Source organism: Empidonax traillii, unplaced genomic scaffold, assembly GCF_003031625.1.
Source record: "Empidonax traillii isolate 1590-97213 ecotype Southwest subspecies unplaced genomic scaffold, ASM303162v1 scaffold683:size364172, whole genome shotgun sequence".
Classification (NCBI taxonomy): Eukaryota; Metazoa; Chordata; class Aves; order Passeriformes; family Tyrannidae; genus Empidonax; species Empidonax traillii.
This window is the reverse complement of record NW_020955876.1, coordinates 284,583-310,811: the sequence shown is the minus strand read 5'-3', so window position 1 is coordinate 310,811 and position 26,229 is coordinate 284,583. Positions and strand designations below refer to the sequence as shown.

Here is a 26,229-nt window from a genome sequence, read left to right as displayed (position 1 = left end):
CTTCCTTGCAAGACTGACTTTTCTGACACCCTCATGTTACAGTGTACAGTAAAATGACCCACGGATTTTTACTCTCTGCAGCTCAGCTGTACAGACACGTGCCCTGTCAGAGAGAGCTCAGCTGTGTCCTCCTAGTGGGCTCTCAGCTAGGGAATGTTCAGGCACAGGCAGACAAAGAGACAGAAGGGGATGGAGAGGAGCAGGTATGCGGTTCCAGGCATTTCCAAAGTCCCACAGTATTTGGCAAAAGAAAGAAGTACAAACAAAACAAATAAAAATTCATTTCATGCATCAGAATTAAAAAAAAAAAAAAATCGCCCCCAAAAAAAACCAAAACCCAGGAGAGCAGCTCTTTGTTCTCAGTGGATGCCAACAGGTTTAATCCAGGGATCCAGGGACAGCCACAGCTTCTCTGGGCAACCTGTGCCAGGGCCTGCCTACCCTCCCAGCCAGGAATTCCTTCCCAATATCCCATCCAACCCTGTTCCCTGGCACTGGGAAGCCATCCTCTCTGTCCTGCCACTCTTGTCTCTCTGCATCTTTCCTGGAGCCCCTCCAGGGCACCATCAGGTCACCCCAAATCCCTCAATCTTCCAGCAGAAAGAAGCCCTTCCTGTATATATCCCATGCTGACCAGATTCCTGTTTGCTGCTGAATATGGGATTAATTCTGAGTAACTTCAGCCACATCAGTGCTCTCTCACCTACTTGTCTGGCAGAGGAGCCCCTCGAACCCCCCTGCCTGAGGCTCCTCTCCCTGGACAGAACCACCTGCCCAGGTGCTGCTCTCTCTCCACACCACACTGTAAAGTCAGAGTCTATCCAGGATAATTTTAATAACTGTGACTTGGGTGAGATCTATCTCAGCCTCAGCTAATAACCTCCCTCTGTAGATAAGGGGAGACCCACAAAGAGCTGACAGCAGATCTACAAACGACCTCAATTAGCTCAGTTACAGGGGAAATCACACCATATTTTAGTATTATCAATCCTTTGCTGTAATCACTTTGTAATCACTTTGCAGTGATTTACTTTTCAGTATCACTAAGGTGTAAACTCAGAAGATGTAACACATTCTCTACGCTCTAAAACACTGGAAAGGAAGGATTTAAAAAAAAAAAAAAAAAAGAGAAATCCACAGGCTTTTATGTGCAACACCTGCACCAAGGTTTCCATTTATAATTTAGATAGAAAAGCAGTTCACAGATCATAATGAACAAGGTCTGAATAAACACAGCAGAGGTTTTATGTGCAGAGCAGGGTTTTGTTTGCCCCTAAAAGAATTCTGTTAGAAAGATTAATCCCATCCAGCTGAGAGTATTTCGAGACATTCTGCACAGACAGTTCAACGACTGGGTCAACAATTTCATCCCAGGCCCACTCAGAAAGGAGAGACCCCATTTACAGAAGAGCATTGGAGCCAAAGGGATTTCCCACCACCAAGAAAATCCATGAGGGGCGCTGGCTTTTTTGTTGGGTTGGGGTTTTTTTTAGGTGTGGGTTTGTGTTTTTTTTTTTTTGGGGGGGGAGGGATGTGTGTTGTGGGTTTTGTTTTTTTAAAGTAAGGAGCAAATTAAAAAAAAAAAAGTCACCTGAAATTTTGTTCAGATGCAGAAATGCAACACCCAGCAGTTGGCAACAAAGATGCTTCTACTGCCCCAGTTCCCAGCAGGGATTAACCCTGCCTGGCAGTGTCAGGGGCACAGCTAACCAGGAGCGTTATTGAGGATCAGTAGTCACAATAATAATAATAATAATAATAATAATTTAGCTGGTCAGGTAACTAAGCTTCTCTGTTAGAGTGGCTTTGAAAGGACAGGGGTCTCTGGGAGGCTGGGAAGGTGTTGGCCAAGCATCCAGGGCAGCTGTGTGTGCCTCATGCCCAGCTCCTCTGGGACTGCACCCCCAGGCAGGGACTGCAGGGGCTCAGCCAGGGGAGAGGGGACACAGGAACCTCTTCAGTGCCAGTCCCACCACGTTCCTATCAGCACATCAGGAGAACCTTCTGCTGGCCAGGGATTGGACTCCTCATGCCAAAGCCCCCCCCAGACACTGGGGCAAGCAGCACGATGGTCTCTGACAAATCTTCTTTTTCTCTTTACAGCCTGCGGGTTCACACTGGTGGCTGGGCCTTTAGAAAGCTTTTGCACAAGACAGTGATGGTCAGCACCAGATGTGCAGAGAAATCAGTAAAAAGCAGGATCTTAAAGGCTTTCACCATCGTACTTTCCTTTGATGAAAACAGCAAGCAAACAACGCAAAAAAATTCTTTCTTTACATCCATTAAAAAGGGCAAATTCATTACAAGTAACAAAAAAAAATGTTAAAGAGAAAAAAACTCGGCTTAAACCTTTTTTTTTTCCTTGTTACAAAATACTGACTCTTTCAAATTAAACATTTTTTTAAAAGTGTTCTGTGTTTGTTTCTTTTTTTTTTTTCTTTCTCTGAACTGACATGATCCTCTGAAGCAAAGTTATCTGCTTTCACACCTTGGTGGGACCTTTCCAAGCAAATATTGCTTTATTTTATTTCCTCTTTTAAGTTTCTAACAGAGCAAAAGCAGAGTCACTGCAGAGAGAAGCAATGAAACAAAGGAGGACGACGCTGATGGACTTCCCAAGGTCGCTGCAGGTGCCAGACAATGGTTCCCAGGAGGGGAAAATATGGTTGTTTAAAAACAAATTTGGTGCATGTGGCAAGCGTGGATGTGTCCCGTGAGATCCAAGGTGACATGTATGACGACAGACACAGGAGAGGGCAAGGGGGGGAGAAAGGGAGAGGGGAGGGAAGAAAAGGAGGAGGAAGAAGAAAAAAAAAAAGAAAGAAAGAGAGAGAGAGAAAGAGAGAAAAAATAGATAAAAAAAATTAGGTCATAAATATAGAAAACATAAGAATCCAAGGTCTATTTAATTTCGTAAATTAAAATGGCTCAGGGGGTTCAAGGATCAGCACATTCACAACAAAAGGGCTGGGGCAGAAGCTCAGCAAAGCCCAAAGCTGCAGAGCAGGGTCCAAGGCAGGGCTGAGGGGGTTTGCAAGCAAATGAGATTAAAACTGATGGAACAGAAGGCTCAGCGAGAAACACAAGAAAATGGTTATCTGGTATTTGAAAGGACAACGCTGCCTTTGACACGTACAGAGGAAAGGAAAGAAAAGCTTTTGTGGGGCAGACAATCCACCTGCCTGGCCAAGCCCTGCCCCAAAGCCTGGACTTGGATATGTCCAGGTGACTGAAAACCCTGAAGAAGCACCAGGGTCTGAGGAATCCACTGACTGTTCCCTTCAGCTGCTCGTGAACCACTCCAGTGCAATTATTATTATTATTATTATTATTATTATTATTATTATTACTGAGAACAGTACCCTTCTCCTTCCAGCCACACTGTACAGATGATGGTGACGAAGGACTCTCCATGATAAAGACACATTTGGTCTGCAGGGAACTCCAGCTATTGCTACCAAAGCCATGTCAGAGGCACTGGCTCTGACGTGCCCCGTGTTGCTCCTTTTGAAAGCAAAATGCAAAAGCAAAACGCCAGGAAAACAACAAGAGGTGCCCAAAGGGAAGGGAAGGAACACCCAGAGCCTCTTCCATGCTGCAGTCTGGCACTAGAGCCCCTGGGCTGCAAAAAACCTGCTCCCTGAAAATATTCTCCCCCACCCTACCAGTTTGGGGACCAGCTCAGGGAACACCTTGCAAGGCCAAAATGGCAAAAAACCCAAGAGACACAGTCACAAACCCAGCCCTAACCATGTCACTGCACGAGGGCTCTACCAGCACCTTCTGAGAAACAGCTGCATCCAGCTGTTGGGTCAAGCCTGCAGCACATCTGCACTCCCAAAAACTGTGCTTTGGGCATTTCCAAGAGCAGCATTCGAGTGGCAGCCTCAAAGCCTGGTTCCTCCTGTGCTCCACAGCAGACTAAGGGAGGGGTAACTCCAGAGAGGACAAAGGATTTTCTTTCACCTTTGATGACAACAAACTGGGCTTCTCTGCCCGTTTTTCAGAGGGTCCCTGCCCGTGTCACTGTTGGATTTAAAGGGCTCAGTGGCATCTGGGCTCATTTCACCTGCCATAGCCACGGGCTGCAGCACAATCACTGTGTGCCCAGACTCTGCTGATGCACCTCCCAGCTGCCCCAGCAGCTCTGCTGTCCCATCAGGGGTGTGACAAAGGCTAAAATAAAACACCAGCACAAGAAATCAACGGTGGCTGCACACAAAGGGCTGTGGTGGAACAGAAAGACTCATCAGTGCTCGTAACTTAACTGGGGGGACACATCCCAGTGCAAAGGAACCAGTCGCTGCTGTTCCAGCCTTGCTGTGTGGCTGCTCAGCTCTGAGCTGACCTCAGGGCACCCTCTGCCAAATTACCCTCACCCTCTGCTGCCACATCAGCCACAGTTGTCCTTCAAATGTGTGAGGGGAGTAAGTATTAGAGCTGTTGAAAATGAGAATCAGAGAGTAAGTTGCTGAATGAGTTACTGAGGGTTCTTCCACCCAGAACTACAGCCTTGTTCAAACACACCCCCCCGCCCCAGTCTCTCTTTGGCCTTGTTTCCCTCCTCCTCCTCCTCCTCCTCTCTGCCACACACACTGTCCCAGCCCAGCCCAACTAGGTCACTCATTTGTATGCTCAACAAATCATGATCTGCCCTAACCCACGGGGTTTCAGCATTCACACTGCACAAGGTCTCAGCTGTTTCCTCCAGCCAGGCAGGGAGTGGGCAAAGGAGGGGGCAGAGCAAGGGCTGAGTTCTCAGGGCAAGGGAAAGAAAACAGTGGTTCTGAAGACAAAACACGAGACTGAGTTCATCAGAAGGCAGAATGGAATCAAATCATCCCCCTCAGTGTGGACTGTCAGCACCAATCCTGGCATGATCTCTGGCTGTGCAGGGAGGACCTGACTTAGGAGATCTTTAACTCCTCTATCTTTAATCAGCACAACTTTCATGTACAGGTAGCCCAGCAATTCCATCCTGGGGTTCTGGTTGCTTTGGGTGGGTTTCCCCCAACCATTTTTCTTTTTAAATGTCCACGTGTAGGAAAGAAACACTGACTGGCCTTTCCACACCTTGCAAACTGCTCAGTTCCTGCAGCCCAGCTGATAGTTCTGCTTGGTTTTCACAGCAATTGCCCTTAAACCTCGCTCTTTAAGCACACCAATAAGTAAAGTCTGTCTGAAACAAGAGCTTCCAGCAGCATTCTAAAGCTTTTTAGTTATTTTTCCTAAATCCCTTTCCAACATTAAACAGGTGCTGTCATTTGATCTCCATTTCATTTAATAAAAAGATTTTCACTGTCTCCCAACCACTAGCAAACCTCCTTACGCCTTTATTCCTCCAAAGGCTGAGCTGGATGGACAAACAAGCAGTAAAAGCAAGCCCAGAGCAGATTTGGGAGGGGGGAAATCTGCGTTGTGATTGCAGATTGCCCCACAGAGCCAAAGAGTTTCAAAGGGGACCCCCCCACTTTCTGAGCTCAGAAAGTCTCACCTGGCAATCCCAACCCAGAAAAAGCCAACCTTCCCTGGGAACAGTGAGGCAGGGGGATGTCAGGAGCACTCCCTGCTGCTGCTGTACATACTGTAACACTGACCACAGGTATGTACACTCAGGCCAGAACTAAGCTTTGGATGGGGAACCAACCGTGATAAATGGGCTCGAAGCAAGCGAGTTGTCAGGGTTACTCAGGCACATTAAAGGATGCAGCACTGGTGCATTAATTGGAAGCAGAAAACAATGGAAAAGCTGTGCCAGGCGTACCTGGGATGACAGTGGGCTGGGCAGACGTCCTGAAGGCGTAGTGGGCGGGTTTGGACTTGCCCTGCTGGTTCTCTGCCACCACATAGACCTCGTAGTCCGCGTTCCAGTCCAGAGACTTCAGCATCACGTGGTCGCTGCCTGATGGGAGCCTGATCTCCGGCTTCCACTCCTGGGAGTGCTTCTGCAGGGCAGGGACAGGCAGGGAAACACAGCCCAGGGTCAGCAGCCAGCCTGGGGAGCTCTGAGAGGGCTGGGAATGGGGAGGTTCAGCCCCAGCACGCAGCCCTCAGCAGAGCAGCACGTTTGTATCCCCTCAGTCCATACAGGTATCGCCCAGGGGGGTCAGAGGATGGGCCCAGACTCCTTTCAGAGGTGCCCAGGAGGGGCAATGGCCATAAACCAAAACCCAAGTTCCACCTCAACACGAGGAAGAACTTCCCACAGAGGGTGGCAGAGCCTGGAGCAGCTGCCCAGGGAGGGCGTGGAGTCTCCCTGTCTGGAGACATCCCAAACCCACCAGGATGTGTTCCTGTGTCACCTGCTCCAGCTGACCCTGCCTTGGATGAACTCCAGAGGTCCCTTCCAACCCCAGCTACTCTGTGAGAACATCCTCTCTAAGTGGAGGGATGAGAGATACCAAAGCAGCCTCTTTCCTGCCCAGAATCCCGTTCTCTGCACTATCACACCTGAGGAAAACCCCTCATTTCCTCATCTCTGCCCCATCATTGGACCACTTTCAGGGGGGCAAAAGCTGCAACTTCTCTATCTCTCTGCCTTACGAAGCACTTTAAAGAGTGTTCTTACATATGTCAAATTTAAATCAACTGAGTGACACAGATTTACCTCTTAACACAGGTCTGGCCTAATTTACCACCCCCAATTTATTCCCACACAGGCCTGCCCTACAAGATGCCAGCTTTAGGGCTGTCTGGCTGCCCAGGGAGCAGGGCACAGGCTGGGGTGTGTCATACTTACAGCTTTGTACTTGATCAGGTAGTGTCTGATTGGGGAGCCACCATCATCCTGCTTGATGACGTTCACTTTGATGGAGTTCCCATCCTCTCCTATGTGCCCTTCCAGTTTGGGAGCGCTGGGTTCCCCTGAAACAAGGGGGGATTGAGGTTTATTTGTTAAAAAAAAAGGTAAAAAATCACCAGGCAAAAAGTACTCACGGAGATCAGAGGAATATTTCACTACACTTGGGGTACCAGAGTCATCCTGTACCCATTTTAGAGGCTCACTTCAGTGAGTGTGGGAAAACCAGAAGAGGATCCCACAGCACATCTCCCTCAGCCCTAGTGTCACCATCACAGTGGGTACAGGCTGGAGAGAACTAGTGCCCCTCACTCTTCTGTAATAGCCACTTTCAAAATTAAAAAAAAAAAAAAAAAAAAAAAAAAAAAAAAAAAAAAAAAAAAAAAAAAAAAAAAAAAAAAAAAAAAAAAAAAAAAAAAAAAAGCTGTGATTTCCCAATTTGCACCCCTGCCATCAGCAGAAAATGGAAAAGTCATTTGCTTCTGCAGGGCACATTGATTTACAACCATGTCCTTGCAGCCCACGGCTCCAAAACTGCCTTTTTTTTATTCAGTTCCTCTGTAAGGACAATTCCTCTGCTAACAAGCAAAAGAAATCCCCCTCTCCCCCCCTCTGTTTAAGCAGTTGTGTCTGAGGGGCTTGGGCAGTGTTTCTGTTTTTCCAGTGTTTCTGGGAGTGCTGGACAGCTCATTCCCAGCTGACAGCAGGAGGGTCACACACAGGGAATCCAGCACATCAGGCCCCTCCTGTGTTTTGTTGTGCCCCTTGAACCCAAACACCCTTCCTGAAGGTTTCCAGCCCCAGTTTGTGCACAGGTTTGCTGATGCTGAGCACACACCTGACTGTCCCAGCCCTGGTGTCACCTGCAGGGCCACCTGTGCTGGGGACAAGGGGTTCTGCTGAACATCCCCTGCCACACACCCCAGTGAGCTCAAAACCAGCTCACAAATGGTCCAGTTCTCAGGGCACCCCACAGGGAACCACACCAGAACTCTGCAACAGGGAGAGCTGCAACCCAAGAGCCTCAGGAGGAGCACATGAGAGCAAAACTGGATGCTGAAGTAACATCTGTGACTTTTCTTAAAGCTCAGCCTCTTGCCTGTTGAGAATAAAACTTTTTAAAAGATTTATTTCTTTTCAATACTACTAAGAGTGAAAGGAAATAATAAGGCAGTTGTACTAAGATCAACCCAAAAACCATCCTCAGTTCTAAATCTGCTCTGTCTGGATTTGTATTCAGCCCCTAATGGGAAGCACATGCATTTCTGACTGGCCAGAGAAAGGTTAATCTTCCAATATAATTCAAAAGTTGATCTTCATTAGTAATCTGAAACCCTTCCCTCTCCCCCCTTCCTGGCCAAAGAAAGGATTTGAGCACATTTTCCTTGGTGAAATATCAATGAGAGAACTGCAAGACCTGGCCTGACACAGCAATTTAGGATTAATTCCATTTTCTTGCACACTGTCACATGCTCCAACATCCCAGCTGCTCCAAGAAGGCAGTTACCATCCATGGATACCCAGATGTGACACACACACAACTGTCTTGCACAGCACAGCAACCTCTCTTCAAGCTGTACAGAGCCAACGCTCCCTTTTCCCAGGTTCTGGTTTGCTTTTCCAAATCCTTGCTCTGCCTCTGCCCCTGTTACAAGGCTCCCACATACAAGCTGGACGCTCCAGAGCTGGATTCCACCCTGGGACATATCAGATTAACCAAGCAATTGGTTTTTGTTTTTTGTTTTTTTTTCCCCTTTCCTCAAACCTGAAAGAAAAACAATCACCACAAAGTTACAGGTTTCGACTGCTGAGCTGATTTGAGTGGAAGGAGCTGCTGTGCAGCAACACTGGCTACTCACCAGTAATTAAACAAACCCAAATGTCTGGTTCTGTAGCTTGGCCACTGGTCTGGCTGCACACTGAGCCTCTGCTGACACATTCCTAAGCAATTCTCAACCTGCCCTGTCTGTGGGATGTGAGGAGTGGCTGGTTCTCTGACAGCTGGGCAGTGCAAGAGCAGCCTCTCCTCGGGGCTCTCTGCCATCCTCACCTCAGAGGGATAATTAGCAATGAGTAAAGAGAATTTGGAGTGATAAGGGGACACTATACTTACAGAGTCTGACCTTTTATCTAACACAGGATAGATCTTTTTTTTCCAGTGACTGAGCACCAAGACTAAGAGGAACATCCTTTGAAAAGATGCTCCTTCTTGATTTTAAATGTCAGAGATGCTGCTGTACTTTACACACAGCCATTCCCAGGATTAATTACCTTCTCTGCTGACCCTTTTCTTCACTTTGAGTTGCCTGATTTCTAGCTCCTGATTCCCCCCTTCCCCAAAATCTAAATTCACCTCTGCTCTGAGAAACATTGTGCCCAAAGAGGAGAACACTGACCACTCCTCAGGGCTGAAACCCAACAGGAGGCAAAGACACTTCAGTTTTCTCTCCACAATTACATGGCATTTAATTTATCTGAAGTAGGTGGATGTGATCCAGATACAACAGGGCTGTAAAATTAAAAATGGGTTAGTGTGTCAAACAAAGGAGGAAGAAGTTTAGTGGGAAAAGTTTAGTCCAGCAGAATCAGCAGCCCTACAATGAGTGAAAATGTCAGTAGCTGAAGAGAGAGAAGGTTGTCACCAGGTTAGAGAAGCAGCTCATGCTCACACACATGCATCCTCCCTACAGCACAGGGCTGAAAAGCAAAGAGCATTACAGGGGGTGTCTCATGCCTGGGGATCCCCCACTTACACCCAGCAGAAATCTGCCCCTTCCACCCTTCTCAGGGGCATTTTCCAGCCTTGGTGTTCCACAGAATGCAGGGTAACTCAGAAAGAATCTGATCAGCTGAACAGGAATCAAGGACTTTCCTGCTGGCTCCCACCCCTGGTGTGAGGGGAGCTGAGGACAGTGCTCTGGGACACTGCATTTCCAAATGGGTTTTTATTCACTCCTGCTAAGCCCTTAGCACCAATAATCTCCTGCTGCAGGGCAGCAGTAAATGGTTCCTGGTATCCTTGCACTGTTTAGTTTACATTCAGTGCTTCCCTGACCCAACAGCAGCCTGATACAGTTGGGTTTCAGAAGCTGGGTTTATTATTGCCTGGTTTTCAGAGGGTGCCACAAGCACCAGGAGTGCAGGAAAACTTCAGGTGGGGAGAGAGGACAATATGAAGAAATCAGCCCAAACTTCTCTCTGGTCCCAGGGCACTCAGTGTGTGCTGGACCCCAGAAGGGACAGCAGTGCAGGTGAGACACCTTTACTCACACCTCTCCTCTGCCTACCTGGGAAAGCAGCTCAAACTGGTTACCAGACACTTTAGGCTGAGCTTAAATCCTTGCCCAGCTGGCACCAAGGAGAGATCCTGCATCCTTGCCGTGCTTAGAGAGTTCTCACTGCTGGTGAGGGTAATTTGTGCCACACAGGAACAAGGAAGGAGCTGATTTCTGCAATCTTTGACCATCATGTAAACAGGACTAGATTGTGACCTGCAGAGTCACAGCTGGAAAGAGACGCCAGGGAAAGTCTCCACGACTGGGAAACACACTGAGGAAGAACAGGGCAGGAGGTTTCAGAATGCACACAAGAGAAGCAAAACACCAACAGTCAAAAAGAAGGAACAAAAAAAAAACATGCAAAAACGAGACAACCAAGTCTTCAACCCTCCTGGAGTCCAACCAGAGAGGGCAGAGACCTGGCAAGAGGGGTTTCCTCTGTGCATGCAGTCATGTGGGAGGGTTACTGGTGTTAGTTTTGTTTTCCTGGCAAACCCCAGCCTAAAGCCTTTCCTGGATTGTCCAGGACCATAAGGTGAGTTCAGAATTCACAGGCTGAGAAAAAGCCAATTGGTTTTCACAGTCCCTTGTTTAGCTGGGGCAGCAGAAGAGCCTCCCTCCCTCCTCCCCTTCAGGTTATGCAGAGCATCAAGTGAAGTTGTAAAGATCCCAAAGCTGCAGAAACTGTTCTCACTGCCACACACTTCACCTGGAGACTGAGTCCATCTCCAAAAGCTGCAGGGGTCAGTCATTTGCTTCTTGATTTCACGGAGACCAGCAGCTACCGGGACATGAGTTTAGGTTAAATCCTTGCCAGGCTCCCAGACACTCCAGGGGTGGAGCAGCAAGGAAGGTGCAACAGCACCTCTGACGGAAACTGTGTGAGGTGGAGCTCCCACCATGAACTTGTGTGTGCTGTTTTATAGTGTAAATACTATATATGGCATGATAAATATACATTATAGTGTATATATGCAGTATTTTATAGCACAGCTCCCATTCCAGCTGTGCTAAAGTTTTACTCACAATACTCTTAAATCTCAAAGCGATATGAATTCCCAATAACTGGATCTCAGAAAGGGGAGAATTTAGGATTCTTTTTGGAAGGCTACTGAACATGTACAGTGTGAATTGAGTGTATACAGATGTTTATAGATACCTATATAAATGTGTGCTGTACGGGGTCAAAATGCTGCCAAAGCCACAGGAGAGGTGGTGTTGCTGCGATCCCCCATCAAACACCGCTCTGTGGTCGGTACCCTGAGGGGCAGGGGGGTTCTGGCCACAGTTGTTCACTGCAGAGTGTTCCAGACTGTCCTGGGACAGCTCCCTGCTGGCCCCAGAGTGAAGGAGCAAATGACTGAGCCCGTGGCATCCTTGCCCTGCTGGTTGTGTTTGCCCAGCTCAGTGGAGGACACGGGGTTAGTGCAGAAGTTGAGTCCTTCACATGCAGACAAGTGATGAGCAACTTCTCCAGAGGGGCTCCAGTGGGAGGATCTGTGGAGTGACGGAATTTGGAGCTCCCTGGCCAGCGACCAGAGGGGAATCCTCACCCCAAAATCTAGGCAACCAATCAGAACAAAGTGTTTTACCTTCTGTTTCACCAGCGAGGACGACATCAGCAGCACCATGCAAGCCACATGACAAAGTCACATGATACGCACGCACATGATTTGGTTGAAAGGAAAGTGGAGGAGGTCACATGGAAAATACAAAAAAATTAAAAAACTGATGTAAACAATGGGCAAGGGAAAAAAATCAACAACAGAATTACAGATTAAATAAAATAGGAGCAAAATCAAATTAGCCAGTATATATCAGAAACACCGGGGGAGAGACAGTCAAACCGCCTGGAAAATAAGAATATTAAACCACAGAAAGCACTGGGTTATGACCTGGGTTAGGCACAGCTGCGTCACTGCTTAGTGATACCACACCAAAGAACAAAAGGAGCAAAAATTATTGCAGAGTGTGTGCCAGAAATGCTGGAGGAGTCCACAAGACTGTTGGAAAGAAAAAGGGAATATTGTTAATATTGTCCTCCCCTCTGCAGAACACGTGTCTTCCTAAATAACAACAACTGCAAGAGAGAAAAACCTGCTGGCTGTGAACGTTTCCAAGGCCAGAGCTTCCCACCAAGGAGCTGCAACTGGAATTTGGTCAGTGAGGGTCTGCACTGGGTGCACCTACAGTGGGTTCCACTGAGGGCTCTGGGTGTGCAGGGGGGTTTCTGTCACTGAGGACAGGGATGAAGTGCTCTGCTCTGGAAATTAATTACCAAGCTGGCCCCAGGGAGACAAGCAAGTGCTGGAAAAGATGAAGAAACGTGCAGTGGGTGACAGGGGAATGGCACAACATGAGGTGTCACAGCGGAGCACACAGCAAGTCCATGCTCCACTTCCCTTCCTAAATTACTCTCTCCTTTATAACTTGCATTTTTCATGCTCATCCCTCTGTCTCATCTTAATGAGGCGACTTCACAGTGCTCTGGTACTTTCCTGTTAATTTGATGTATAGAGAATTAAACCCTTAATCTTTTGGGCGCTTGTTCTCTGACAAGATTAAGGACACACCATTAGCAGGGAAAAAACTGATGGTACAAAATGTAAAATCCATTTGTTACAACTAAGCTCTCAATCCATTCTCTCCAGTTACAAACACAGCCTCACACAACTCTAGGCAGGTGCATTGTGAAGGAGGGAAGTTTAGTGGGCCTGGAAAGGCAAGGAGTGTCTTCTGGTCATGAGGAAACACGAGATTTCAAAACAGGTAAGAGAGGCTGCCTGTCAGATCAAGTCCTCAGGAGAGAGGGCTTTAGTTAAAGATGAAGGGCAAAATTAGCAGCACAAAATATCACACATGTGTCTCGCTCAGTGTCCTCCACCTCCCTCATCCTGCAAGTTGAACCTCTTGGCCAGTATCTACTAAATAAGACAGAAGTTCCTACAGAATCTGGAAAACCAGGAGATGGATAGAAGAGATGTTCATGTGAGTACCTCATCTGAAAAATAACCCACTTCTTAAGTGCAAGCCACACCAGATTCCCCAGTGGGGAGAGCTGCAAGAAAAACTTCATTACTGCCACTGGTACAGAACTCAGAGGAGTAATTCCAAGGAGATGCATGTTCCTTAACCTCTTAACAGGGCTCGAGACATCTCCCATATGCTACTGATCACATCAAGTCAAAAACTCACTAAAGCCAGTGAAGAAACTCTTCAGCTTCATTAGACTTCAATTCCTGGCTTGGTGATGCCACCCAGCAGCTCTCACTTCCTAATTGCTCTTGGTTTCACTCACTGAGCCACCGAGGGCAGGGCAGGGTAAAACCCCAGATCATTCAGCAGCAGCAGCAGTAATTAAATGATGCAAAGTTACAAGAGCATCAGCCCTGTGCCAGTGCTCTTTTTCTGCTGTTGAATATCACATTTTGCTGTGCTGCAGAACAGCCCAGCATACAAATGTGGCTGCTCTTTGCACAGACTGATTCTACACACAAATTATAGTGAGAGGGCAGGTTTGCTTCTGGTCAGGAGGAAAAGCTGAACTTCCAACGTGGGGGAAAATGGAAACTTCTGTCCTTAAAGACCCCACACCCCTCCTCCTCCTCCACACACAACCCCCAAACCCAAAACAAGGGTGGAAAATGTGTATCACAAATTAGCTCTCAGTCTCTCTTCTGGGTAGAGATTCTTTTTGAGGAACAAAACGTTCTGCAAAACATTAACCCATCATTTGCCCTCCCAGGGAAGCCCACACATGAACAGCCACAGCAGAGTCTCTGCCTCCTGGGGAATAAAGGATTATTACAGACCCTGCCCTTTGCCCTCTCCTCCCCATCCTCCAGGTCTGAGGAGAATTAAAAGGGTTCATCAGCAATTCAGAACCCCCAACACTCCAGTGCATCAGGAGCTGGGGCTTGGCACTCTGGACAAACAGAATATCCTGCAGGAAGGAAAGGAACTCCTTGGCTGTGGTCACTGGCAGATAAAGGACATGGGTTAGACCACAGAATGTGCCAGTCATAAATGTAGCAATAATTATGGGGGGGTTAATTCCTTTTACTGGCCATCCTATCCATCCCAACCCCCAGAACAATCACACACTTCATGCTTTTAGTATTTTCCACTTGGAACCCAGCTTGGAGATCACATCCACAGAAACACAGACACTGGGTTACTGCACAGCAGAAGAGGAGCATTTGGCCTTGCAGAAATGATCAGCTGCTCAAAGCACACGTATGCATCACAAAAAAACCCGGCTCTTCCTTAAGGGGTTTTTAATTCCTCCCGTGATTTTGTTGCAAGTATTTGCTTGGCTTTTCTGTGGGCACGTGACTGACTGCAAATCTCCTCCAAGCAGGGATTAAAGTCAACCCATGTGACACATCCACTCAGTCTCAGGCAGGTGTGGTGTCCCTGGGCCCTGAACAGGCCAGAACAGACATTCCAAAATGGTTATTTTGGGTACAAAGCAGCTCATGCAACCTTTTCAGCTGGTTTTCCTTGGACTACCCAGATCCAGCAGGGAAGCACCTCCTTCCCTGACCCAGCCTCAGCAGGAACGGCTGCCAAAGAACCAGGGATGGGCAAGAACTGAGGGAATCTGAATCCTGCCCCACCTCAGATATGGGCAGGTGGCAAGATGAGGCAAAGCTCCCTCTCTCCTGTAAGATATTCTACCTCCTCATTTGCCTCTTCTTTCAGCATCCAACAGCCTTACTTCTGATATCAACTGTGCCTCCCTGGATTCGGAGAAAACAGAGCAAGGCAGGGCAGCAAGAAGATCATTGAGGAAAATACTCCTTCTGGAAATGATAAATTGTATTTCTTTGCCCCCACTTCTCTCCCTCTCTGTGTCCCTTCTAAATCTCCCATTTTTTGGCACATGCTGGGAGCGATGACGGGAGGAGGAGGCAGTGGCACCATGCTGGGATCTCACCGTGCTCACACCACACACTGCTGGGTAACAGGCACCAGGGGGATGCAATACAGCACTTTAGTGCCCTCCACCAAGGGCTGCAGCACCACAAACAGCACTCCAGGGCAAAGCCAGCAGCTCCCAGCTACTCACTCGGTGGCTCTGGGCTTTGGGATTCAGCAGGAGTTGCTATGGAAACACGGATGGATGGACAGGACACGTCAAGGTGAAACAGCCGTGGAAAGAGAGGGGAAGGGGCAGGGGGGACAGAGAGGAGAGAGAGGAGGTTTAATGAGGGTGAGAATGACCTGAGTCCTTATGGCAGGGCGTGCTACCTAAAGAGGCTGCAAAGATCGGGTCCTGCTGCCGCTTTCCAGCCCCCCTCCCAGGGAAAGGACTTCACTGTTCCTCCCCACCTCCATGCACCACGTCCAGGGAACATGCAGAGAGCAGGAAAAAGGACTAAGAGCCCTAAAAGGGGGAACACCTCGGGAAATGAGTGAGTTCTGAGAGAAGCTGCCAGTCTGCAGAGCACTGCACTGCCCAGGCTGCACCAGGAAATACAGGGATTGCCAGGACAGAGGGGACAAGGAATGTCCTTGCTTCCCAAAGCCCTGGGAAGAACACAGCTGGAGAGACAAGAGTTGGGAGAGGGTTTCTCTACTATTGCACATAAAATATTTTTCTTTTAAAGAGTCATCACTGTCCTGTCTCCAAGAGCCCAAAGAACCACAGAGAGGGGTAAATCAGAGGCCTTGAGAGGCTGGAGAGCAGCCCCATGGAGAGAGACCTGGGGAGGGGGGAAATAGGAGAAAATCAGGAAGAAACACCCAGAGGTGTTGGCAAAACACCCAGGGATGATGTTAGGCAGATTGCACCACAGCCAGTGAGAAGATCATGCAGAGCAAAGGGGACCCAAGCCAGCCCCTTCTGCCATACTCACTCTCTGCTAAACGGGAGGTGGGTGCAGCAGCACTGGCTAAAGGAAGAGAAAGGCAGGTGAGGAGGGGACGGGATTCCTGTCAAATACTGCCCAAAGGGAGAAAATGAAGGGATTTGGAATTTGGGGGCTACTCTAGTGTTGATTTGTTGGGTTGGGGTTTTGCACATGAGGATGTTTTGGTTTCAAACCCAGGCAGAGGAGAACCCCGTGCTCCCAGGGATCGTGGCTGGGAACGTGCCTGGAAGAGCAGAATGGAATTTGCAAGTGAAAAATATGGTTTAGCCCACCAAGAAGGAAGAGGAGCTGAGCTGGGGGCTATGGACTGACTGGCAGCCCACTGCCACATTAAAAACCACCAAGAGACTCCACAACAAATGGGATTTAATGCTCCTCAAAGCCACATACCTGTCCCCAAGTGATGGACATGAGGCTTGGCAGGCAGATCTGATGGTGTGGCTGAAACAAAGCTTTTAATGGTCTTTTTCCTCTCTTCTTAATTGGGTTTTTTCCCCCCTTTTCCTGCAGTAGTGATGTGCACCCCCCAGCCCTTATCTCCCCTTGGTACCGCTGATATTTCCAGCCCAGGAGGGCCCCCAATCCCTGGGAGCTGTAACACTATCCATGATTCCCTTCAGAGAAGGGATGTAATTACTTCTGCTGGAATTAACAGGCTCCACACAATTCCAGGTCCCAGACTGCACATATGCTGTGGAAATGTCTCCCAGGTGACTCTCTAACTGCTGCAATTTGCAATGGTCTGTCCATCTGTCCCTTCGTTCACCCACCCTGACTATCAATCCATCCACCCTCTCACTGCTCCACTATGTCCAAGCTTTTGTATAATACAACCCTAAAGGGAAAACAGCACAGCCATGATTTAAACACTGGAATTTGGCTTAAAAATAAAAATGATTGCCTGTTTGTTTTGTTTTTTTTTTACTTCAGCTTCAGAAATCTCAAAGGATGGGACAGCAGCTTCCCCAAGCTTGTACATGTCATCTTGGGAATAACAGCAGTCCACCACAAGGACACATTAATAAAGAGAATAATGGTCACTGAGATAAACTTCAGCTCCATTGATTAGCTCTGATTGGAACAGGACAAAGCTATGGAGCACCCCAGGTTTCACTGACAATTAAACACATCCATCACATTTCTGGCTCTCTTGGCATTGGGAAGGAGGAAACATGCCTTTTTTTTTATCATTTAGTATGAGGTTTATTTAAGTGCAAAATCTACACAAGTGCTGGAAGACTGTCCAAAGACTACTCATGGTAAAAATTACTAGGGAGAAGAGGTAAAAAATGTGAATTTTTTTCTCTTTAAGTTTTTGCTTTCAAAATTGTGAAGCTATTCAAAATTCAGAAATTTTTGGTTGCCTCTTAATTGGTATAAAACAGATCTACAATTTAGCTAAAACTTCTTCCTCTTTGGTTTCCATGAATTATCTGTATTTTATTAAAATTTAATCATTTTTAATGGATTCATAAATATGAAGCCTTCCACTACTCCACTCTGTAGTCTACACACTATCTATTATTATTATTAGACAATCACTATGTTAAATATTTCAGTTGCATGCTTTGCACTAAAGACAAATATGTTAAGCCCTGATTCTGTTCTAAAAAAGAGCAGCATCACCCAGAGCAGGGTGACTATTCTAGAGTCAGTCTTGTTAAGGAAATGGACACTACCAGTTACTCCATTTCTAAAGACCCTGAGAGGAAAAAGGCACTAAATTAAAAGCTAATGTTCTGTGTGTTAGAGGAACACTCTAGACACAAAAAAAAAGAGAGTGAGAGAAATGCAGAGAGCACTTACGTGGGTGAGGGATGCCTGCAGTTTATCCATGGATGGAACACAGACAAAAAAAAAATAAAAAGACAGAGATAGACAAACACAAAAAAAAATTGTAGAAGATGTGAGAAGAGGAGATAAGAGAACGTGGAGCTGGAAAACCCAAACACCACACGTGTCCTGCCCCACACTGCTCCGCTCGGCAGCTCCGGGGAGGCAGGAGGTGACAGACAAAAACCAGGACCATGCACAGCTCAGGGGCCTCCAAACATGCATCTGATGGGCTGGGAACTGCTCTGAGTTCAGAGGGGTTTCAGAAGAGCTGCAGAACGGGGACAGAGGTCTGGGTGTGATGGTGGGAAGAAGAACAGGCTGCAGATCTGGATGCAGGGGAATGGGAAAGAAAAACCACAGAACCACCAAGTAACCCCTGCCTGTTTTTGTCACATCTCCCCAGCCCACTCTACTCCTTTTCTTTCCCTTTCTCTCCTTCCCATCTTGAATAACTCTGATTTTGAATTCCTGCCACTGTCATCCTTGGCTGGAACAGGAGGGACAGTGCTGGGCCACATTCTGTGCCTGGCCTGGAAGATGACCCAGTACAGCAACAGAGAGGCTGTGGAATCCCCTCATGGATGTGCAGAGAAGAGACCATCCCTCCTCCCTCCCCAGCTCATGGCCTGGATGTGGTGAACACGTGAACTTCTGATTTGCAAAGGAAACCTGCCCCGTGACAGAGCCATCACACTCTCCAGGACCAGCACCCTCCTCAGCTGCTTTTCCTTATTTACATCCCCCCTTACACAGTCCCTTCTCTGGCAACACCGAGTCTACCCTGGCAGCCCAGGGCACCAACCAGTGCAGGTAAAACACCTCCTCTGCCTCCTCCCTTCCAAGGGGATTTTTAATTAGCCACCAAACCCACCACAGTCCAAACCCAGCACGAGAACAAAGGGTTCAGCCGGGTCTGCGAGAGAAGGAGGTGTCATCCCATGCATGGCAGAGATTCCCTGGACAGGCTGAGGGCAAGGTGAGCAGAGGGGCAGGGGGAGGGCTGGGCTGCACTTACGAACTGGCTGTGTCTTGAACTCGGAGGGCAGGCTGATCTCCCCCACGCCTTTGCCGTTGACTGCAGACAGCCTCACAGAGTAGGTGGTCTCAGGCTTCAGGCCAGTGATGGTGATGGTGCCCTCCTCGTTGGCTGGGGCAGAAACAAGGCAAGGAAAGCAAAGAAAAAAAGCTCAGGGGTCATGGTGATAGGAAGAAAGAAATAAGCTCTGTTTTTCCTGCACAGACACGAGGGAGGAACGAGAGAAATAAACCTGGCCCTGTGTGATCCCATCACTCCAGAGGGGACCTAACAGAAGAATTTCAGTTCCAGACAGGATTGGTGGCGGAAGATTCAGCTCTGGAATAGAACCCTCCTTTCCACAGTCACAAAATCGCAATATTCTGAGTTGGGAGGGACCCACAAGGATCATCATCAAGTCCAACTCTAAAGTGAATGGCCCATACAGGGATGGAACCACGACCTTATTAGCACCAGCCTTTAACCAACTGTGACAATCTCTGTTCCTCCCAAACCAGAGTTAGTTTGGTTTATTTGATTTGCACATCCATTTTAAGCAGCGTGCAGGGCCACAGATTTAACAAGACAGGGTGTAACAGGAGGTAGCTTTGCTGCTGGAAGAGGAGGGTTTATTTTCCAAGGGTAACTGAGGGGCTTGAAAAGCCTTCTGTGGGAAGCACACAGACACTCCCCCAATCACCAAATGAACACTCATCTGATCCCAAGCACAGGGATTATTCAGGGAGGATGGTGTGAAGCAGGAAGGGCTGCAGAGCTGACCACCCCCTCTGCACCCTGTCACACTCGTGCAGCCTTCAGCACACTCCCTTCCATGGGAAAATACAACATGTCACTGCACAGCAGACGTCTAAGAACTCTTTTTGGCCCTTACAACTGCAGGAGGTGAAACTGCAAAGCTGTGGAACCCTCCACTCTGGCTGTTCCCTAAAGGAAAGTCGGTCTGGTGAGGTTCAGGTGGGGGAGGTACCACCTTGTTGTGGATTCCTACCTTCTTTTGCATCATACAACCTGGAATGCCACTCTCCCTCGCCCAGGGCCCTCCACTCTGCCTTGTACTTGAGGATGGGAACCCCACCATTGGCTTCAGGCTCATCAAACTCCACCTGGGCAGTGCTGGAATAGGGCTCCACTCTGTCGATGGACGGGGAGGACGGAGTGTCTGTGTGAGAAGGGAAGAGAACCAGAGACACAGGAGGGATCAGGGGACAAGCTCCAGTGGCAAAGAGAGCAGCAAACCGGGGACATCAGTGACACCCTTGTCATGGCTTCCCAAAGGAGAGGAGGAGGTTGGGCCTGAGGTTCCCTTTGGAGCAGCTTTGAAGGGGGTTAATGCCCCAGCCACATTCCCTGCTCCCCCTGCCTGGGATGCTCACCTGCCTGCACCAGGATGAACTCGGAGGACTCCTGCCCGATGCGGTTCACGGCAGTGCAGTTGTAGTTCCCAAAGTCATTCTCCGAGTCTGGGGTCACCTGTGGGAGGGATGAAGGCTCATGCTCGGATCAGAACCCCCTTCTCCCTCTGTTAAAGCACTCGTTCCCCTGGAGGGACCCTACAGCAAAGTGCAGTGTTCCCACTCCCAGGGCTGGCCACAGGGGACAACTGCAGTGGGCAAAAATGCGAGGCAAAGAGGAGGTGGTGCCTTGTGCTGCCCGATTTTCTCAGCACTGGTGTGCCAGAAGCATCACCCCAGCTTCATTTCTACCAACAGGGTGCCCTTGCAAAAGACTTAACTCCTTCAGCACCAGGAACACCAATTATTTGAGCCTCCCTGGCTGCACGTGCCTTCTCCCCTCCTGGCCTTCCCTCACCTCCAGGTAACTTGCTGAGGGAGTGTTGTAGATCTTGATGTTGCTGTAGTTGGAGCTGGGGAGCAGCTGCCCATCCCGGAACCAGGAGATGACAGCACTGGGGTAGGCAAACACCTCGCAGGTGATGTTCACTTGGTTTCCTTCCCAGGTGTACACAGCCACGGGGCCCTGGAGCTTGGGGGCATCTGAAAGACAGACATTTGTGAAGGCTTTCTGAGCCAGTCATCTCCCAAAGCAGCCCAGGCAGCCTCACTCGAAGGATCCCTTGGCTGGGGTCCACTTTGATGCGGGAAAGGGAATCTCATGTCGGAAATGAGAGCTGTCCTCTCATCTGGGGGGATGGGGAGTGTCTTCTGCTGAAGGACAAAAGGAGGAGACCTACTCAATGCCAAAGCTGCTCCTGCTCAGCGAGGGAGGAGCAGAAAGCATGATGCAACTAGGAAATCATGCCAGGAAGCTTTTCCAGGGAAGAACTCTGCTGCACCCAACACAGGGGACTGCAGCAGATAAATCTGCTCAGCTGCTTCCCACACCCTCATCCCCACCATCGGGCACGTCCCGAGCCGAGGGCGCCTCGGTCTCACCACAGGGAACGGGAATCCAAACACTGCCCCCCCACTAACACCCCCATGCCCAGCCCACCCTGCAGCCCTTACACTGCACTTCCAGGTACATGGCCTGGGAGTCCTGGCCGATGGTGTTGCTGGCAGTGCACACGTACTCCCCGGCGTCCGTGTACTGGATCTCCTTGAGCGTCAGCGACGACACCCGCGCGTGGCTGCGGACGATGATCCGCCCGTCCAGGGTCTGCCAGGGAGGGAAAACTCCGTCAGAGCCCGAGCCCCCAGCCTGGGCGGCACTCTAAAGGGATGGGGATGAGGGCAGGTCTACCTCACACCAACCCTGCAGGGCTCAGTGCTTGGGAAGGGGAGGCACTGCCAAAAGCAACAAGAAGGTTCCTGGTCACACAGGGCCAGCTGCAGTGACTCAGAGCACTCAGGAGAAGGGGGGAAAAATGAGATGAAAGACCAAAGTATCAGATGCTACTATGAAGATCTGAGGGCAACCAGACAAAGTCAGGCTTCTCCCCAGAATGAGCACTGCAGAGATCCGGCTCTGGTTAAAAGTTTTTGTCAGCATAAAGGAAGAGAATAAAGGAAACCTCCCAGATGGCTACTGTGCTTCCCCTCAGAGAATTCAGCCCTTCCTGCTCTCTCACCAGCACTGGATTTATTTCAGTGTCCTTGCAATGGCATTAATAAGAACAGATCCAGAGTTCAGGGGAGAATCGTGCAAAAAGCAAGCTCAGAACTTCCACCTGAACATGGCACGAGAACAGAGAAGAGTGCAGAGAGGCACAGGAAGAGAGATGTGGGCGAGAAAACTACCAGACCCTTCTAGAGACAGCCCTGCTTCAAGGCCTTGTGGTGCTTCAAGAAAATTCTAGCTTGGAAGCTTTAAAGCTTTAAAGTACCAACTCTCCTCATCCAATTTCCAAAGTGGCCCAAGGGAATAAATGGGGTCCCATCCTGGCTGTGCCTGCTGCTGCAGCCTCCACTCCTACTGCAATTCATGCTCCAAGAGCATCTGCTTTCTTGGAAGGTACAGGACAAGCACTGAGATGATGATTAAAAAAGCCCTGAGGATTTTAAACAGCCCAGTGCACTGAGCTGGAGCACAAAGCACATCTCTGGTGTCTCGGGTGTTCGGAGCCCCTGGGCCTGAAGCCTCTTTGTGTGCTGAGCTCGTGGTCTCTGGTAACGTTTCTACAAGCAAATGTGATTTGTTACCTCTGATAGTTCTAAGATCAGTTCATCTGAGCCAGTCCAATTTCACGTGCACCAAACCAGGATCCCTTGATGACACAAACCCAATTATATGTGGCTTTTTTTTTTTCTTTATTCTACCCTGCACACAGGTCTCCTGCAATCCCTGACCAGTGCCACAGACTCCATCCTTCTGACTTGTGATTTGACTCCAAAACCCAGCTCACTTCTGAAACCAAAACACTGCAAAAGGTCATTTTACATCCAAGTGCCCAGCTGCCTTTTCCCCTCTTCCTCAAGGTCTAATGCAAACACAGTGCCAGGCAGTCCCTGGGCAAGGCACAACTTCACAAGGAATGCAACTGGGTCTGAAGATGAAGCTCTGCCTCTTAAATCAAAAGAAACAAGAAAAGAAAAAGAGAGATTGGGAAAAATACCCTAAAGAAGAGAAAAATATCTACCCAAGAAAGCACACAACCAGTTCTCTTTTATTCCTGTTTCAGACATCAGATGCCAACAACTCCTGGCTGTTGGAGACAGGGCAGGTAGAACTTGTGAGCCAGACATGGACACATGTAATCCTTTACCTTGTCTCCCTGATTTCAAGGATTTTGGATCACAAAATGCTTCCTTCTAGTGGGGAGAGACCCTCAGGGACACAGGCAGGAACTGCTACCCCAGAGTAGGGTGTGATGGTCTCTACAGTGCCAGTTACTGCCCAGATCCCAATATTCCAGTGCCAAAGGGGAACAGGAGAGGCAAATAAAATGCTTGTATCCCCCTTCCCTTCCACCTGCTGCAGTTTTCAGTCCTTTCACAAACAAGTATCCCTGACTAAATTCCACACAGTCCTACCTTCTCCTCCTCCACAGAACCCCTGGAAATCCTGCCCACAGGTACAAAATCCAGGGAAGGGGGATGAGGGGTCTCTCCTGGCTCTGTGCTTGCACTGCCCTAACCCAGACCCAGCTGCACCCCTCAATATTTGACTCCCAGTGGGCTGTGGTGTCACTGGGGCTGTGCTGCTGTGAGGGACTCCCTCACCTTCCCTTCCTCACCCTTGATGCCAAGTGCTCCCTGCACTTCCCCAGCCTGGAATTCCTGCTGCTGGAACACACTGCCAGAATTTAATGGCAATTTAAAGGCAATTTTAAGGATATATCCTGCACGAGCTGCAGTGATAAATCTTCAACATTCTCACCAAACCCCACACCTGGATGTTTCAAGACACAGAGGCAGCAAAGCTTATTAGTGTTAGTGCTCTTATTAATCAAAAGCTGGAGAGAGAGAGAGAGAGCCCAGAGAAAACACTGGGGGACAGAGACAACTGTCACAGGAATTAACGTGAGTCCTGAAGAGATGCAACTACTCAGATTCCAAATTCTTCAATGCAAACTGGCCTGAATATCTGGAGCCTTCACTTGCCACGAGACATCTGTTCCAACAGATTACTCTGGAGGAAGAACAGGCAGGGTCTTCTCAAGCCCCACATGAAACATGGGTGGGTGGTGTTTAAATTACAGGTTTAGGTCACACCCAGTCTCTGCAGTTTAAGATGGCTTAAAAGTAGTTTTAAAAAAAATCAGGGTACCTCCACAAAGTTGATCCTAAAAATACAAATATGAGCCCCCCCCCCCCCCAAGGTCTGATAGTTAATTTTTTTCTCTACCTGACCCCTATTGTTTGCTTGGAAACAAACTTTCTGGTCCATTTTGAAGCAAGTGTTACAAATCAGGTGCACATAAAGGTAGGTTATTCTCATTATTATTATTATTATTATATTTTTACAGCACAGCACTGAATGTGAAAATAAAAGCAACAAACCCCACTTGCACCAACCCCAGTGACTGCATTATCCTACCCCCTCACTGCCCCTTGCAAATCAACCACAAATAACAATTGAGCGATTTGGAGCATTTTCTGGAGAAATACACCTCCTGCAAGCTTTATCTGCATTGATTTGGAAATGGAACATGATGCAGTTGTCCTTTAAAGAGAAGATCAAGCTTTAGGAGTAACCATGAGCAAATAGGTGAGTTGGCTGGAGCAGAGAATTGTCTTGGGGGGAAAAAATCCTTCCCCAGAGCATGTTGTTGGTAATCTTCAATCTCTAAGAGAGGCACAATTCCCACTGGCAGCAGGGGGAGAGCAGGATCTGTCAGATTTTACCTCTGCTTTTACTTTTAATTGCCTTTTTTTTTTTTTTTCCTTTTGAAGTGACAGGGTTACTCACTCCCAACACAGCCAGTTTGCTCATCTGAAAACGCAGCACTACATATGCCAAGCAACTTCTAACTCTAGAAGCTCTTTCTCTCACGTGCTGGTGTTTAACTCGCTCGGATTAATGCTCGTTTAGTGGGCGTGGTTACTGGACTAGAGGTTTGTTAATCTGTAAAATGCTTAAAGAGAAACCAAAACCAAAAAAAAAAAAAAAAAAAACACAAAAAGAACACCTAAGAAGTTTGCTAAAGGTCTGGTAATCTTATACCTCTTGTTTCTCGGGCCGGGTCCACGAAGCCTGGAGAGGACAGATATAGAACACAACAACAACAACAACAACAGAAAAAAAGCAGTAAGAGTTTATCAAAGGTTGCTTTCAGGCATCAGTGTTTGCAGCACATTGTGCTCTGTGCACATGCAGGCTCCAAGGTGCACATCTCTCCTGTGTGGGGGGTGATCACACCTCGCATTTATTTCCCACCAGAGCCTCAGCCGAGGGTGGCGTTCAGAATTCCACATCCTACAGACTGGCCCTGGGGGTGCCAACCAGAGGCCACTGGCACCCCAAACTGCTCCTGTTGGCACACACCCCCTGCCTCGTTTCCCTTGCCACGTCTCAGCCTCTCCACACACCTGTGCCAGGTGCTGGGCAGGTGCCTCTGCTCACCTGGGCCACTCAGCTGCACAGGGGAGTCCCACAACTGGTTTCCTCACCCTGGTTTGTTTGCCACCCACACACACCGATGAATTGACGCTCATGAATGTGCTCATGCGCTTGGAGCTGTATTTCCATGCATTCTGTGCCAGGAGGAGGAGACCTCGAGCTGCAGAGCACTGGGACAACCCAGTGGGACACCCTGCACAAGGCACAGCAGGACCTGGTGCCCCCAGCTGATCGCACCCAGCCCTTCCTGGGCTTGGGTCAACCCCCCAGCAGTGAAACATGCACAAACCTTACATTAAAACAGAGATTTCAAGCAGATATTTCCCATTCAGAGAAAGCCACCAGCAGCGTGGACCATGTTCACCGTGGTTCAGAAAGACCAGAGTTGCTGGGTTCCATTTTCCCCTCCCCTATAATTTACATTTCAAATATCTTCTGGACTCTGTATCAATCATAACTTGATCCACTGGAGTTCAGGAGCCCAAAATCACCTGCCAATGTCACAGCCACGATGGCACCACTGGGTGTGAGGCACAAGTGTGGATGTCACAGCGCACACACGAGTGACAGGGATGGAGATGGAGGCTCAGGAGATGAGACTGAAAAACACAGCATTGTCTCCACAGGGCTTCTAGTGAACATTGTGAGACTTAAATATTAACAGATGGGACAGACAGCCTCGTCCTACAATGTCTTGGATGAAAGCAAAGCATTTGCTTGTGACTAGAAGCCTGAGGTGAAGCTCCCCAGCACCTGCACAGGGTAGGACACTCCCAAAACCTGTGTAAATATATCCTGTTGTGCACAAGGTCCTTGAAAGCTGAATAGGCAGGCTGATAACCCAGAACAATCCCTTCTTGCTGTCCTAGCCACTCTGTGAGTCCCCTTCCAGTCCTGTTCCCTGGGTTCCTACAGTGTCAGCACAGGGGGATTCTTTTGATCCTC

At 48.6% G+C, this 26,229-nt stretch overlaps 1 protein-coding gene across 1 annotated transcript in view; it reads right to left on the bottom strand.

Moving 5' to 3' along the window:
• Positions 1–2,375: 2,375 nt before the first annotated feature.
• NCAM1 (neural cell adhesion molecule 1) overlaps positions 2,376–26,229 on the bottom strand; it is a 33,159-nt gene continuing 9,305 nt past the window's right edge. The window contains exons 9-18 of the mRNA XM_027899676.1: positions 24,889–24,918; positions 21,291–21,441; positions 20,635–20,819; positions 20,199–20,295; positions 19,814–19,984; positions 18,805–18,936; positions 11,670–11,672; positions 6,740–6,864; positions 5,765–5,945; positions 2,376–2,624 (exon numbers count right to left, since the gene is read on the bottom strand). Coding sequence (XP_027755477.1) covers positions 2,545–2,624; positions 5,765–5,945; positions 6,740–6,864; positions 11,670–11,672; positions 18,805–18,936; positions 19,814–19,984; positions 20,199–20,295; positions 20,635–20,819; positions 21,291–21,441; positions 24,889–24,918 — 1,155 coding nt within the window. The 3' untranslated portion in view covers positions 2,376–2,544. The remainder of the gene's footprint in view (positions 2,625–5,764; positions 5,946–6,739; positions 6,865–11,669; positions 11,673–18,804; positions 18,937–19,813; positions 19,985–20,198; positions 20,296–20,634; positions 20,820–21,290; positions 21,442–24,888; positions 24,919–26,229) is intronic.